This window comes from Ornithodoros turicata, chromosome 9, assembly GCF_037126465.1.
Source record: "Ornithodoros turicata isolate Travis chromosome 9, ASM3712646v1, whole genome shotgun sequence".
In the NCBI taxonomy this organism is placed as follows: domain Eukaryota; kingdom Metazoa; phylum Arthropoda; class Arachnida; order Ixodida; family Argasidae; genus Ornithodoros; species Ornithodoros turicata.
Genome location: NC_088209.1, coordinates 491746 through 506633, shown reverse-complemented (window position 1 = coordinate 506633; position 14888 = coordinate 491746). Strand labels below are relative to the sequence as shown.

At 45.0% G+C, this 14888-nt stretch overlaps 1 protein-coding gene and 1 long non-coding RNA gene across 2 annotated transcripts; one reads left to right on the top strand and one right to left on the bottom strand.

Moving 5' to 3' along the window:
- Positions 1-645: 645 nt before the first annotated feature.
- LOC135368031 (uncharacterized) lies at positions 646-11987 on the bottom strand. Its single transcript, XR_010414638.1, has 4 exons — positions 11237-11987; positions 1795-1918; positions 1626-1737; positions 646-1325 (listed from the first exon to the last, which is right to left on the bottom strand). It is a non-coding gene; the product is annotated as an uncharacterized LOC135368031 (long non-coding RNA).
- LOC135368030 (uncharacterized) lies at positions 6107-7896 on the top strand. The gene has a single exon (XM_064601109.1). It carries the CDS (start codon positions 6170-6172, stop codon positions 7826-7828), a length of 1659 nt encoding a protein of 552 aa, XP_064457179.1. The 5' UTR covers positions 6107-6169; the 3' UTR covers positions 7829-7896.
- Positions 11988-14888: the final 2901 nt, after the last annotated feature.

The window sequence follows — 14888 nt, the reverse complement described above, 5'->3', positions numbered from 1 at the left end:
GGCTGCCAGAGATGTAGTGCCAATTCAACAGAAAAGCTGCATATTCAAGAGACACTGTCACATAAGCATTCGCCAAATTTGCTAACCTGTGAGCTTTGATAGGATATGCCGTTGATGGTAAGAGGCCTCTTACTGTAAAAGGGAGGTGCATTATTCGAGTAGTGGGGTCTGAGGCATGAGGGTCTTTCAGGATGTACTAACCCTTCCAAAATTTTACACTTGGTTGTGCCCAGAGATCGATCGAGATCCCCGACAACACCCCGAGTTTTTTTCCTGTGTACCACTGTTATAATGTAACCGCAGCTCCAGTTCTTTTTTCTTTTTTTTGCAACGCCCCCCTAAGCTTGAGGTTCTCGGTGAACTACTGATTGTGCGTTTGGAAAAGGTATGAAGGTGGAACTCGTCTACCCCATGTTAATTACCCGAAGTTCATGAAACCGTCCAGAAATGTAAGGAACACAATTCTAGATTTTCATTGCAATTGAAGTACTTACGAAGCTGTTTTTTTGTGAGTCCCCTCTTCAGATCCCGAGGTACATTGCAGTGTGGTGCACGCTGATAACTGTCTGTGCATAGCAAATAATAAATATCTGTGCATGAAGAGTTGGATGTGGACTTGTGCAATGGCTCTTGAATGGTCAACACTCAGTCAACACAAATATTTATTCACATTTGCGTAACTTATTGCCTGTCATTATAATAATTATTATAATACATAGACAAGAGGTAATGCTCTGCCAAGGATCTCTGAAGTTAGTCTTGAAAGCTGTTTTCAAAACAGTGGTGCTAAAAAAATTGGATCAATGACAGGTGTCAAAATTTGTTTTGCTGTATCAAGGCACAACAATCTTCCGTGGGAATGACAAATTGTGGACGTTCCCAGACAGATGTGTCACTTACTATGATAACGAGGTGTAACTGTACCATTAGTGAGTTATGAAACATTACCTGAAATTATTTGACGTGTTATATCCCTCACCTGCTATGCCAACGATAAGAAGCATTACACTACCATTAAAAATATAACTGTCATTTATGGCCAGGTAGTTTATTGCTCCTGCATATTTCTTTGCACTTCTCGGGATTACTGTGGTAACACATATTCTGTTTCTCACTTCTCAATTGGAAACTACACAAGTCTGTTGTGGTGTAGGTGTGAAAAGGAAATGAGGCACACTAAAGATGATAGCCCTGATAGGACCGGGATGGAAAAACGTTGGCGAATCACGCGGACGACACACCCAGGTATCTGTCGTCTGTTTCTCGGTCCAAGGAATCTCCAAACTCAGCTTGTAAACACACAATAAGCAGTGAACCTGACGTAGCTGTAAAAAGAAAGGACACTTTCCTAAACATGTAGCAAAGTTAGTTTCCTGACAATCATTCTAATTCTAACCAGGCCCTTGAGTTGCACAGTTCGTTAGAGCCTTCGTAACTTTCATGGGGCATTCGTCGTGTGTGCAAACAACGACGACAACTACGAAAATAAGGATGGCTCAACGTGCCTATCTATCGTGGGTACAATAGACGAAGACTGTGATCGTGCTGCAATACTGCGGTGGATACACCACCAGAAGTTCTGGCCGAAGACAGAGAACTGGGAAGAAAGTGTGATGCGTGCTTACACTGTACTTCGCCGTCATTGCACAACTCTGCCACTTCACCAGCACTGCAGCATATAGCTACTCATCGGGTTCCTGGGAAGCACAGACGCCACACAAACACTTGGATTGTTTCCTGCGTCGTAAGGAATCTCACGGGATCAAGTATTGAGCACTCCAATCATGAACGTACCTAAAGCAATGGTCCTGAGGTTCGTTCTGTTGCGCTAACGCAGCTGCGGCACGTACAGCTCGAAGCAGAGTTAACTGGAACGCCGCTTCAACCGGAGGAGCAAGAGGGGAGCCACCCTGGCGGCCTTTAGCAGAAATAAAGTGAGAGGGCGTTTCGACATTTCCATTCCAGTCGGAGGGGTGTTCGCTGTGGTGTTCCGAACATGCGACATCGCATACAAAATACTGCTCATCGGGGAAAAGGCCTAAGCCTGCGACAGAAAATCATATAGAGCATACACAACTTCATTTTTCTATTTCGCGTAAACTAAACGCGGTTTGCTCGGAAAACGACGTACAAAGTTTCTTAGGGAGCAGAGAAATATAGGAATTTCTACTCCGTGCTCAGATACCAGCATTTCTGCTCAAAAACCCATGACCGCAAAATTAAGCACTGCTTACTTCATCAAGATATCGAACACCCAACAAAATCAAACAAACAACCCCACTTCCACTGATAGAACACTATTCAGCTTTTACCAGGAGGCTTTCTTCTACGTAAAAGTTGAGAAAATAAGAAAAGAGCAGCGAAAATTACACGCACTTTTGCTCGCATAGCTATACGAGAAAAAAAAATAACGAGGCACACGCTAATAAACTGTGACAAAGACTCCCATTTCTGCTATCAGATAATTATTGCATCATGCTAAATACTCAATTGCATTGTCCCTGCGTGAAGAAAGCACAAAAAAAGGACACACAATTTATCTTAAGCGAGCAGGGAAAGTCACTTCTACTCGGACAGCTTAATCTCATAAAGTCTGAATTTTTGCAAAGAAAACAAAGCTTGAACAGCGCCACGAACGTGACAGATACATACTAACAAACAAACAACAGCAGGACCGACGTCGGGCACTCACAAAATGATGATGCGCCCACATCACTAGCGGTGGATGCGTCCGGCTCAGCCATCGGAGCCGTGCTCCAGCAGCACCTCAACCAGCAGTGGCAACCCATTTCCTTCTTTTCCGTGAAACTCTCGCCGGCCCAACAACGCTACAGCGCCTTCGGCCGCGAACTCCTCGCTGCGTTCGCTGCCGTCAAGTACTTCCACTACTTTCTGGAAGGCCGATCTTTTATACTTTATACGGACCATAAGCCACTCGTCCACGCCTTTCAGGCTAGCCGTCAAAGCCACTCACTCCGGGAAATCCGACAGCTAGCCTTTTTGGCGGAATTCCAAGTGACGTCCGCGCACATCAGCGGCCAGGCTAACGTACCCGCGGACGCATTCAGCCGTATCAACGCCTTTCCGCCCGAAATCTTTTCGCTTGAACGTCTCGCATCTGAACAGCGCGCCGACGAAGAGCTCAGGGCGCTTCGAGCGTCCCAGCAAACATCGGTACAGTTGGAAGAGGTCGCTCTTCCCGGCACCGCCTCCACCATCATATGCGACATATCAACCGGCGTTCATCGGCCGTTCGTCCCATCCAGTCTCCGCCGCCAAACCTTCCACGCCCTTCATGACGTTTCCCATCCTGGTATTCGGGCAACCAGACGCCTGATCGGTGACCGCTACGTATGGCCGGGCATGGCCAAGGACATCCAAGTCTGGACCTCTCGGTGTATCACCTGCCAACGAACGAAGATCGTCCGGCACACGCGCCCGCCGCCCGGCAAGTTCCTTCCACCGGACCGCAGATTCCAGATCATCCACATCGACCTTGTCGGTCCTCTACCTCACTCATCGGGTTTCCGCTACATCCTCACCATGGTGGATCGTTTCACCAGGTGGCCAGAACCGGTGCCCATCATCGACATGCGTGCCGAAACCGTGGCCCACGCTCTTCTCGACGCCTGGATCTGCCGATTCGGGACCCCTGACCAAATCGTCACCGACCGCGGGGCTCAATTCGAGCCTTCCCTCTTCCATGAGCTCTGCGGTCTTCTGGGCACGACGCGCACACGCACTACTGCCTACTATCCTTGTGGCAATGGTCTGGTAGAACGCTTCCACCGGCAGATGAAAAGCTGTTTCCGTGCCCTTCGCCATCCCGAAAAGTGGACCAGCGCTTTCCCACTCATTCTGCAGCACGTTCGAGCATGCCACAAACCGGACTTAGGTTGCTCCCCCGCCGAGCTCGTTTTCGGCACACCCCTACGTCTTCCGGCCGACCTCGTCATCCAACAACCTCCCTCCTCTGAAAACAAGGCGCAAGCCACAAGCCACTCGGAGTACGTCTCGCTCCTCCGTGACGTCTTCAATACCCTTAGGCCTGCTTCTCCACGGTTCCCTTCTGGCCGGAACTCTTACGTTCCAGCCGCTCTCGCCGAGGCCACACACGTTTTCCTCCGGGCTCCAACACCTCGCAAGTCCCTAGACCCCCCCCCCTCTACACAGGACCCTACCGTGTCATCTCCCGGTCTGACAAGACCATGGTACTTGACCTAGGCGGCCGCCAGGACACAGTTCCGGTCGACCGCGTCAAGCCGGCCTTCGTGGAGAACGAAGACTTTCCCCTTGCCCTCCAGACCGTCGACTTTTCGCCTGCCCCTAACCCCAAGCGCGTTTCCTGGGGACCAGCTCCATCGATGCGCCTCCGTCGCATCTGACGGCGGGGGGACACCTGTAGCGCATCGTCTTCATCCTCTGCATTCTCATCGGTACCGTCCGCTTGACAACCGCGAGAGCGCGGGAATTAAACATTCATTCTCATACCGACCTTCCTTGGAATCAGTTGTCTCTTCTTTGTGGTCCTGACACCACATGCGTACTGCTGATGAGACCCAAGAAGGCAGAAACAGCTGTCCAGTACTGGCATGGCGAGGAGAGCAAAATGCGTAGTACGTCGTACCTACTAAACGATGACCTGTCCTCTTGGTGTTTTCTCTCACTGTTGTTTCAGATACCTGTCGTTTTGTTTGTTACGTTGCTGCCTTCATCATCATCTGAAGCATTGAGAATATAGTGAGTCTTCCTTGTTTCGCTGCTTGATATAATTTGAAGGCGAATGACAGCTTACACGCCTCTTTCCGTGTCACCTTTTAGCTATAACCTTCGAAGTGGGAAATCTACTTTGTAATAGGGTGTGGTGAACCCTACATGCGCTTTCTATTTATGACAAAAAATTACAGGACGGTTACGGCTCGTGTAACGCGAAGTTCAGCGTCAGCTGTGGGTGTGGTGAAGTCAGGCCGGATGAAAGTGAAAAGAACATGTTGGCTCTGCATGTTTCCCTCGCTACAGACAAATATCGTTGATCACACATTTTCCACGACGCGCTTTCCATCTTTTATGCTTTTGGCGTTGTTACTGAAACACTTTGTCTGAGTGTTACACAACGCGGAAAACAATTGAATAGTAGGTTGCATATTCGTTATTTATGGTCTGGCGGCTGATCTACCTACGAAAGAGAGCTTCTTCGTCCGTCTTCGTTCTGGGTCAAAATCGCGAGTCAAAAACCGCGATAAATAAAAATCGCGGCAGGCAACATCAGCGACAAACAAATATCACGACGCGAAAGACCGCGAGTAGGAGAAAACAGCAACAGGCAAACAACGCGACAGCTACAAACCGCGACTGCAGCCAATATACACGTATGTGCTATGCTAGTCACTATATAAAGTGATTATATATGCATATTGCCGTTTTTTACCCGATCCCTTATGTCTTTCTCTCTCTTCCTTCCTTTCCTGTTTGAAGTCTTCCCTCTGGAATACCGGCACAGGACCTTCGCCTCCAGGCGTTCTGGAAACGTACGCGCGTTTGGACGATCTAAGCGTTAACCGTCCCTCTATTTTTTTTTTTTTTTTTTTTTTTGTTCTTGAGTATTGAGTACGTTGCTGCACTGGTATATGGAAGATGAACCTCGTCAAGTGGCAACCATGCTTACTTATATTTCACGCCTTTGTGAGTTTCCGAGGGGGTAGCCCAAGAATGCTATCACATTTAATAAAATGGCAAATAGGCACAAATAGACTTTCGTGTAAACCTACTCCATTTACCTGCTTTTCATGGGAAATGCGTTTTCCTCTGGAGACACATTAACAAATACAAAATTACATCTACGACGACTACTGTTACAGGCTATCACGCAGAGACATGGAAAAGACACTCAATCCGGCCAACCGACCCGACAGCGACGTTGTATGCTATTGATCACTGGACTTCAAGCTTTGCGTGAGATACGCGGTGATTAAGGATTCATTGCTGCGAAGTGCAGTCATCTCGATTGAAACGTGCACACGGCGACAGCGTGATGAGTTATCAGAGCTAGACAGAGAGATAAGAATGACTCAGTACAATGGCAAAGGTGTCTGCTTGGTCAGTCTTTGTTAACGACTATCTCGGTGAAGGAGTAGAAGCGCCTGACGTGTATCGGCTCAAGTGTCGGAAGATGGCGTCCGAAAAATACATCATTGGAGTGTGCGAAACGCTGGATTGGCGACCCGTGGAATTTGTAGACCTGCCTCCGACTCAGTCTTGCAGTTTATGCAACGTTGTTCCGGGTAAGACGTACGTTCTACAATGTTCCCACGCACTATGCGAAATCTGCTACGATGGTCTACTCAAAAGTGGTCGAAGTTGTCCTCTGGACAACGAATGCTTCGACGAAAGTTGTGTACAAATGTTAAAGGTTGACAGACGTTACGTTGAAACGCAGATAATATTGTGCATGAATACCAAGAATGGGTGTGGTTTCGTTGGAACGGTAGAAGAAATGAAGCATCACTTCCTGAAAGAGTGCAATTTCCAAGCTGTCACGTGCAAGCTTTGCAATGCCAAGGTGCTTCGTCGGCAGATTGTCAACCATTACACCCAACGCTGCCAACGCAGGAACTCTTTGCCTGGTGAGGATTATCTCCATGGTGATCTTGTCGAGTTCCAGAAGGAGACGTTGGCCTCGGTAAGAAAAAACGGAGAGAAGATGACTTCAACGGAACAGCAGCTGAAGAGAATTCTCGAGAAGCAGGAACACTTAGACACTACACTGAGCCACGTTGGAAGGGAGTTCCATGAGCAAGTGCGAATCTCCGACGAGGCTGTGAACAGGACACTGGAAACGTCGTTGGGAGATGTGAACATGAACTTGTCGAAAATTCTCGAGAAACAAGATTGTGCAGCTGCTGAGCTGAGCAATGTCGCCAGACAGTTTCATTACCACCACGAGGAACAGGCAAAAGTTTACAGTGAGGTTACGAAGATAGGCATTCTACTAGAAAAACTGCTGCAAGATACTCACAAGAACTTTTCTGCAGTCACTGAAAAGGTTATCAACTTGTCCTCGGATATTGGAAGGACGAAGGAATGCGTAGAGTCGAATTCAAATGATGTCTCTCGATGTCTTCAGTGCGTTAGAGATAGCATAGCCGATGTGTCATGTATGTTGGCACGGCCAGACGACGGCCACGAAAACCTGGAGAACATAAAACGAGACCTACATGTGTTACTGCAGCATTCAGAGGAGGTGATGAAGTTTATCAACATTGATACGGAAGCGAAGGAAATGAAACCAATGGCGAGGGTAGTCCTCGACATCAACCAGAAAATGAAATCTATGGAAGAAGCTACGAGTAGTCTACATCTTGTCTGGTTGTCTGAGTCTAACGAAGTTTCCCGTCAGATACAAGGATTTTCAGAGTTTCGAAAGGAAGGAGAAGGAAAGATTGCCATTCGTAGTTCTGATGTTTTCGTTTTCTGTGGATACTCTGCGAGGCTACAAGGAGCCATCGAAAAACAAGATGGCGTCCTTTACCTCGGTTTGTATTTGGACATTTGTCGGAGCTGGAGGGATTCTCTTTTGAAGTGGCCATTCTCCATTCCTTACACCCTTATATTGTTTCATCCAACGGACAAGATGAAGAATATTGAAGACTCTGTAAAAGACTTTAGTGCTCCCCACAAGGATGAGCGTAATATTTTCTTCAGGCCAACTACATCTTTTAACGTTTCATGGGGTCCATGGAAACTTTGCAAAGTGATAGACATGGAAGGTGGCGGATTTATAATTGATGATTCATTCTGCGTTGGTGTCAAAGTTTGTCAAACACCGTAATCGCTGGTGCACTTCCAGCATGAAGAACAAACGAATAAACAAGGAAGAGAGCACGCTCCAATCAATCTCTCTTTTTCTTCTTCTTTTTTGGCTGCCAATGTTAACATGAGAGCAAGCATGAAACTATGTGTAAAATATAAGTGCCCACGGACACGCAAAAGCCTTCAAAAAAGACCGAAGTAATCCGCTGAACAAATAAAACAAAACAGGAACTGCGTGATGAAAACACGCCTATGCTGTGCTGCTTTGTGTAAGCAACTGATCGTGTCAATCCGGCGTTTTTGCGCTCCCCCTCCTTTTTTTAATTTCGTGCAGAATGGATCAAAATAGTAATCACTGCCTCACACACAACTTGGTTACCAGGAACGCGCTCACTGCCCCCAAAAAATAAGCAAATAAATAAAACGCAAAGTAACCACTCCCGTTACAAAAAGAAAGAAGTCTATCGTTCTGAAATAATGTCATAAGGCAGCCGGCAGTATACGAACGGATACAAATTAAGTTCCCAGTTCAAACTTCTTGTTTTGTGGAATGTTGTAATGACATTAGAGAAATGAAAACCCGTAGAGATGTTTCAGTGAAAGACAGGTAGCTGGCTTCCGTAAAAGATTATTCGAATCTCTTGGGCCTTTATCGAATTCTATCACCATAACCGCGTCCCACCTTGGAAATAATCCCTCGTTCTCGGAACTTCATTCCTTCAATCACGAGATGTTGGGAAAGTCCGCCCCTTGGATATGCGAAATAGTGGAGCGACACCCCATACCCTTTGCAACGTGGAACGGGATCACTCTGGTTTACACTTCGCAAAATAAACTTCGAGAATAAACTCCTCGAGATAAATCACGAAAAAATACACGATGTAAAGGTAAAAATCAACTTTTGCGATACAAACGCTTCAGATTCAAACTTTCAAAATAAATCGTCTCTGATTGGTCGACAGGCACGACAGCCTCAGAGCAGCGAAGGCTTTTGGCTTCCGCGTCTCAATATAGTTCCCCGCAGGGTGAGGCTTTTTGCGGTGGGCTGGGAACGAGAGTACCGAGTCTGGACGAATCGTTTACTGTATTCTCCGCCGGCTATCAGGATTCTGTTGACACTGCAGTTATTAATGATTTGTTCTGCTGCTCGCCTGTCAAATTTGAGTATGTCGAACTCTGAATTCGTGTCGTGTCACCAAATGAGTTCCCGGTGTTGGTTCCAGCTATGGTAGATTATGATCATTACCCTGCTATATTATGAACATTGTCGCGAACATCGCCATTCTCCTGCAGGGCTGCCTTGGTTGTGAAATCGTAGAGTTCAAAAGTGACGATGGACGAAAAAGCCTGATTCCGATACCGTGTGAACGTGTTGTGTTTGTCCGTCTGTATGTGTTTGTGTGTGTTCCAGCCTCAGAACCGTAGAATCGTGAAATCAGAACTGCCTGTGGTTTTCCTTGTGAGCCTACGTTCTGATTAACGCAGGGAACAGGTACTGGACAGACTCTCGAAATGCATTTCTGCAAATAAGCTGCATATGAATGTGAAGAAATTGTTTGTTTGTTTGCAAGAAAAAACTATTTTCTCTCGGATGACTAACTTGAGTCAGCAGAGGTGCCCAAATTTTTTGTAACCAGCATACGGTAATCTCAAAGTGTAACGAAATAAGATTCTAATTTCATGAACATGCACATTTATTCGCGCACATTCCTAGACAGCGATTTGCCATGCAAAAGCTGCAAGAGATGTATCTAGATATAATACTTCAAGCACTTTGTTTTCACTGGTCTTTAAATACCCTGGCACCTAAGAATGCCATTTTCAAGGTCTTAGAAACCATGAAATTTTCTCACAGAAATTTTTGCATCTTTTTTATTCGCGTGGACATGCAGTGCAAATTCTGGTTATCAGATGTCGCAACTGAAGAAAACCAAGCGCAATAAGTAACTGAAATCAGAAGTGTGAGAAATGAATGGCACCCTCTGTTGTATTTGTTTGCCTTCCTTTCCCTCCTATGATCTTCACATTCAGAAATCCCGAAGTACGTTTATTAGCAGGTCACTCTTTATGCCAAGCACCCATGCCAAGAAGAGGTCTAAAATTTACGGTACCAGCTACTTCATTGTATGGTACCCTTGCACCTATTTTTACAGCTTATAAATATTGTGCTGAAATATGAAATCGCTGTAAAACTTGCATCCTGCACGACATTACATTATATGTGCTGCTTGCAGTTCTGCAGCATTGTTTCAAGGCAAAAGGAACGCTCCGAGACTTACTCTCACACAACCATTATTTCGGGGCCACGTCCTCGCGCTAAATGGTCACGAGCGTACTTTTGAAAACTACAGCGGCACATAGGGAAACCGACGTTGCATTTGCACCGACCTTCTATTTCCAATAATTAAACGAGACCTAATTAGTACATCCACTTCAGATGTAGAACATGTTGTCATCCCTTATAATTGCAAAAATATGATTTCTCCAAGAATAAAAATATCAGTCCATGGACACGCTATATGCACTGCACCTACTAGAAATTATCCAGTGGTTGCTCAAAATATACTGGTATTAGTGTTTTATGTTATGTATGGCCCACATTTTCTTTTTGACCAGTTATGCCAGTGTGAGAGCTCCTACGCCAGACTAGCTAATTCCTCCTTATTGTCCTCCATGCGGTCACATGTATGTTACACTACAAGGAAGCTAGCTGGTACCACAGTACCAAACAGGTGAATTAACATGAACACAATCACGTAGCAGAGTGAATAACAACCACCATTATTGACTCAGTTTGCTTGGTCGATGGCAACTGAAGGTAACATACTTTTTTCCTTATATTTTTTTTTTATTGGCTTGTTCCAGAAGCCATACACAGAGCAGCAGGGCATAATAAAACCCTCCATAAGCATCACATTGCCTCCTTGGCTTGGGCAAGCCTGACTTTGACCATAGCCTCCTATATACTAACTATGCCCGTCAGCTCGCTCCGCGCACAACGAGGAGGAGCCGTCACGAGACGATGCGGGGAGGCGCCGCCAGGGGCGCCACACAAGTTGGGTCACTCGCGCAGCAGGTATATACGGAAAACGCGCGGTGGAGTCGCGTATGCACAGAATTCCTTGGTCAAATGTGATTATTTCTTGTGAGCACAAGGAGGGCAGGTCCTTTATGAGTGACGACAGTCACCGAGCGCATTTTCTGGCGATATGAAGCAATATCGCATTTATTTTAACGGCCTGTACAAAGCAGACGAGTTTTATTGAAATATACATCTCACATGAAATTGTTCTAAATAGTGAGCATTGCTATAGTCCTGATGAAATACGCATAACAAATTCCAATGCAGTGACAGAAATGAACACTGAAAATACCATGAAACAAAATGGTAAATAGGTAGAGATGTAGCTAGTTGAGCTTCACATACCTTTTGGAGAGGGGCTTCCTTTTGAAAGTTTTGTAGGTGTGATTTCTGTCAGTTACATGAAAAGCAGATTTACCAGAAACGGCCGAAAGAACTTCGAACAAATGAGATGTACAAGCTCGTGCCTGTGTTATTTTGTGCCTGTGGACACTGGAGCAATGTGCATTCACAGATCGCAGGCACAGCAAAATGCAACAATGTGTTCAGCGGCTTCCATTTGTTAGATCCATGTGATTGTTCAGAATTATTCTTCGTGATTCTTGGTGGGAGGTGGGATGGGAAGTCGCTGAAGACAGACGGCACGGCGTCTCGTTTCAGTCGACGCGCTTGTCTTCGATGAAATCGGAAGCGAGGAAGTGTCTGCTGCATACTCTTGAGTAGCTGCAAGTGGAGTTCGGTGACCACTCATCCCTCTTGATCGCTACGAACCACTTTTCTCGTATGTCCAGTCGTGAAGGTATTTCGTGGAATGTCACCTTCTCGCCCAGCACACGCCTTTTCCCGTCCGAACAACAAAGTGGCACACAGCAGAAGGCCATGAGTACAGTTAGAGAAATGGGATTTCACTATTTTAGTGCCTATCCATCATCCCAAGTCAGGTCCTAACGTAGTGTGATTTCGTCACAGGTGATATAGAAACGGTCACATCAAGGGGCACACGTACTTCGACAACTGTTCTTATTCCAACCGCCTACTACTGATAGATCACCAGATTTTGTTCATTTGCTGAGATATCACGAACAACATAAGTAAATAGCTCACCTGTTGTCCATCTGGACAAAATAAAAAGGTCAAAACGTCGCACACGAGCACTGTGTTTACGGGACATCAGGCGAAACCTGCGAGAGCAACCCAACGTCAGTGGCGCCTCTACTCGGTTGCGGCGGGAAACAACACCCCCTTTCCCGGGACGGCGCCAGAGAGCGGAGCTGACAGGCATAACTAGTATATAGGAAGCTATGCTTTGACATAATTGCTTTGTGCCGTGATAAAGGGTACTATGACTGTGTTCGCAGTACCATTTAAAACGTTGGCACCTATAGGGCCAGATTGCAGCCCCCTATTGCGTGCTGATATTCTGATGACTGCAGAGCTGTAAGCTGTTCTTCCTGGTGAAAGAAAGCTTGAAGACTGCATAGGTTGTGCAAAGAGATACGGTTGGAGAAGAAATTACTGGACACAGTGAGGCATGCTCCACCCAGGCCACAAGGAGGTACTACTACTTTGAGCCACCTTCTGTTAATGCAGCAAAAACACCTATTTCCACTGAAAGAAAGACTGTGGGCTTTTTTTTTCTGTTGTGGTTGAAGGGCACACGAGATCATAATAAATTATTTCCAAAAGCTGTTACGTCGCATTCTGACATGATCTGAGCCAATATGGTCAGCTGATGCTATAAGATCTACAGAAAACACATGCCAGCAGATTCTGAACATGCTATAGGAGAGGGTATGCCCTTGAAATGATGAGATTTGTTCACTTTCCAGATGACTTCAGGTATGTGAAAGCAATCATAAATGTTGACAAAGGTGTTATGAAACAGCGACTGCAACTAATCTGTAGAACTGGGCAGAACAGTTGAATGCAAAATTTGTTCAAAGTGTGCTATAGCGTCATACAGACGGGATATGAATGAGCTGACGAAACATTTTTCTTGCGTAAGAACAAATACACCTGTAGGTTCTCAAAATGGAAAAGCAGAGTGTCGATTTTCGCAGGAGACAGCCACAAAGGCATCCTTTTTTTTTTTTTTTTGCTTCCTAGATGGCCTCAACTGACGAACAAGCTGCAGCACATTTTGGTGAATTTTTTTTTGTTTTTTTAAAGAAAAATAAACCTGAAGATTTTCAATATGTTATAGGAGAGGGCTAGTTATACAAATAAGGGAAGACTTCTTTTAGACGACCTATATGTGAATATACTATCTGAAAAAAAAAAGTATTTTTTTCCAAGTGCTTGATATCCTCAAACATTTGGTTAAACAATGATAGATCAGCTTGATATTTTTATGTGAAGCTAATCACAAGCAATCAGTTACAAGCATAAATAATTTGGGGCTCCTTCAAGTATGCTATTTTGCCGGAAATTTATAGTAAACTTTACCCAAAATGTGCTCCGTTCTTGAGTTCTCACCACGTCACCAGATTTATTCTCGTTCTACATACCCTTTGGGATGGCAGACCCGTGCTTCCCCTCTAACACCAGGCAAGGAAAGCGCACAAATGATGTATATGTAGATGTCAGAAGGAATCTCGTAAGGGACAACTTCATATTTCGGCACAGTTTAATGCGCCCCCATTATTCAAGGAAACAAAATGATGATTTACATTCGATATATGCATCGTCTAAAAAATGCACACAATTTTTTTCAGTGATATTTAAGAGAGTCAAGCTACATCTGTGGCTGGTTTTTGCTGGAATAGCCCAGATTGACAGTTATACAAGCTGATGTATGTCAGCATTGAAAATATAAAGGAAAAAGGCAATTTAAAATGCCTCACTCAATTTACTACTTTTCATAGCTTACACCTTGACAGGTGTTTTTTTTTTTTATCCTAAAATGGTTTTATTGCCAAGATCCACGAGAATGACCGCCATCACATTAACAAGTTTCAACTATATACCAAGTAATAACAAACATGTGCCTATTTTTCTGCAATCAAGATGTGAATTACATCGTTGAGTTGCAGGCTTCAGTGAAAAATCACTGCTTGTGATGTCACTGCTAGTGACGCAACATGTGATTCCAATGTCTTTCACCCCACCCCATGTTATTTCATGAGCAATTGGCATCAGAATCAATGAGCTTGCATGATGCACTTATGAAGGGTAATTTCATGTGTGCCGACAAACATACTGCAGTGCTAATTTAAAATGTAGTTCGTGGCTGTGGAGCACGCTCATATTCAGTATGCCATGAGAACTAGGGGAGCATTTTCTGGCATAAACATTAGATGAGTGAAGACCCCAAAAAATGTAAGCACTGTTTACGTGTATTTGACAACCTGCATTTTTATTACTGAGAGGCTCTCTTCGTAGCTAGAGGGAAAGGGTGCTAGCAATGTGGCACATGTTCATAAAATGTAGAACCAGAGACACAGAAAAAAAAATTACAGGATATCATGATCTCAATCATGTCATTGTGTCCGTGTTTCTGTCTCCTGTTCTACATTTGTTAATCTTTTTGTGTAGTTGCTGGATTTTAGCTCAACAGCAGGGGTCAGCTATTAGAGAACATCTAGAAACATGCAAGGCATTCATTTCCTCATTATCCGCATTCCTCATTCAAATAACGTTGAAGAAGTAACCATGTGAAGAAACAATACACCAGTGAAGCTGGCTTCAGTACACTACAATATGTCACATGTAACAATATACAGTATGCTTTAGTGTTTCCCAAACCATGTGTCAGGACCCCCATTGAGGCCGCGATAGCCCAAACGGGGCCTAAGAGAAAGCAGACGAAGTGAGCGCGATATGCCACAAAACCAAGGAAACTATTTCGCTACAACTGCATTATATTGAAGTTGTTTTACAAAAATGCAAGTTCAGTTCAGCGCACAATCAGTCGGGAAACAAGCTAACTCGCAGCAATGCCTTCAATCAAGTGTGTCGCAGTATTCCTCACTGTATCATGATGAGATACTCTTGTGGG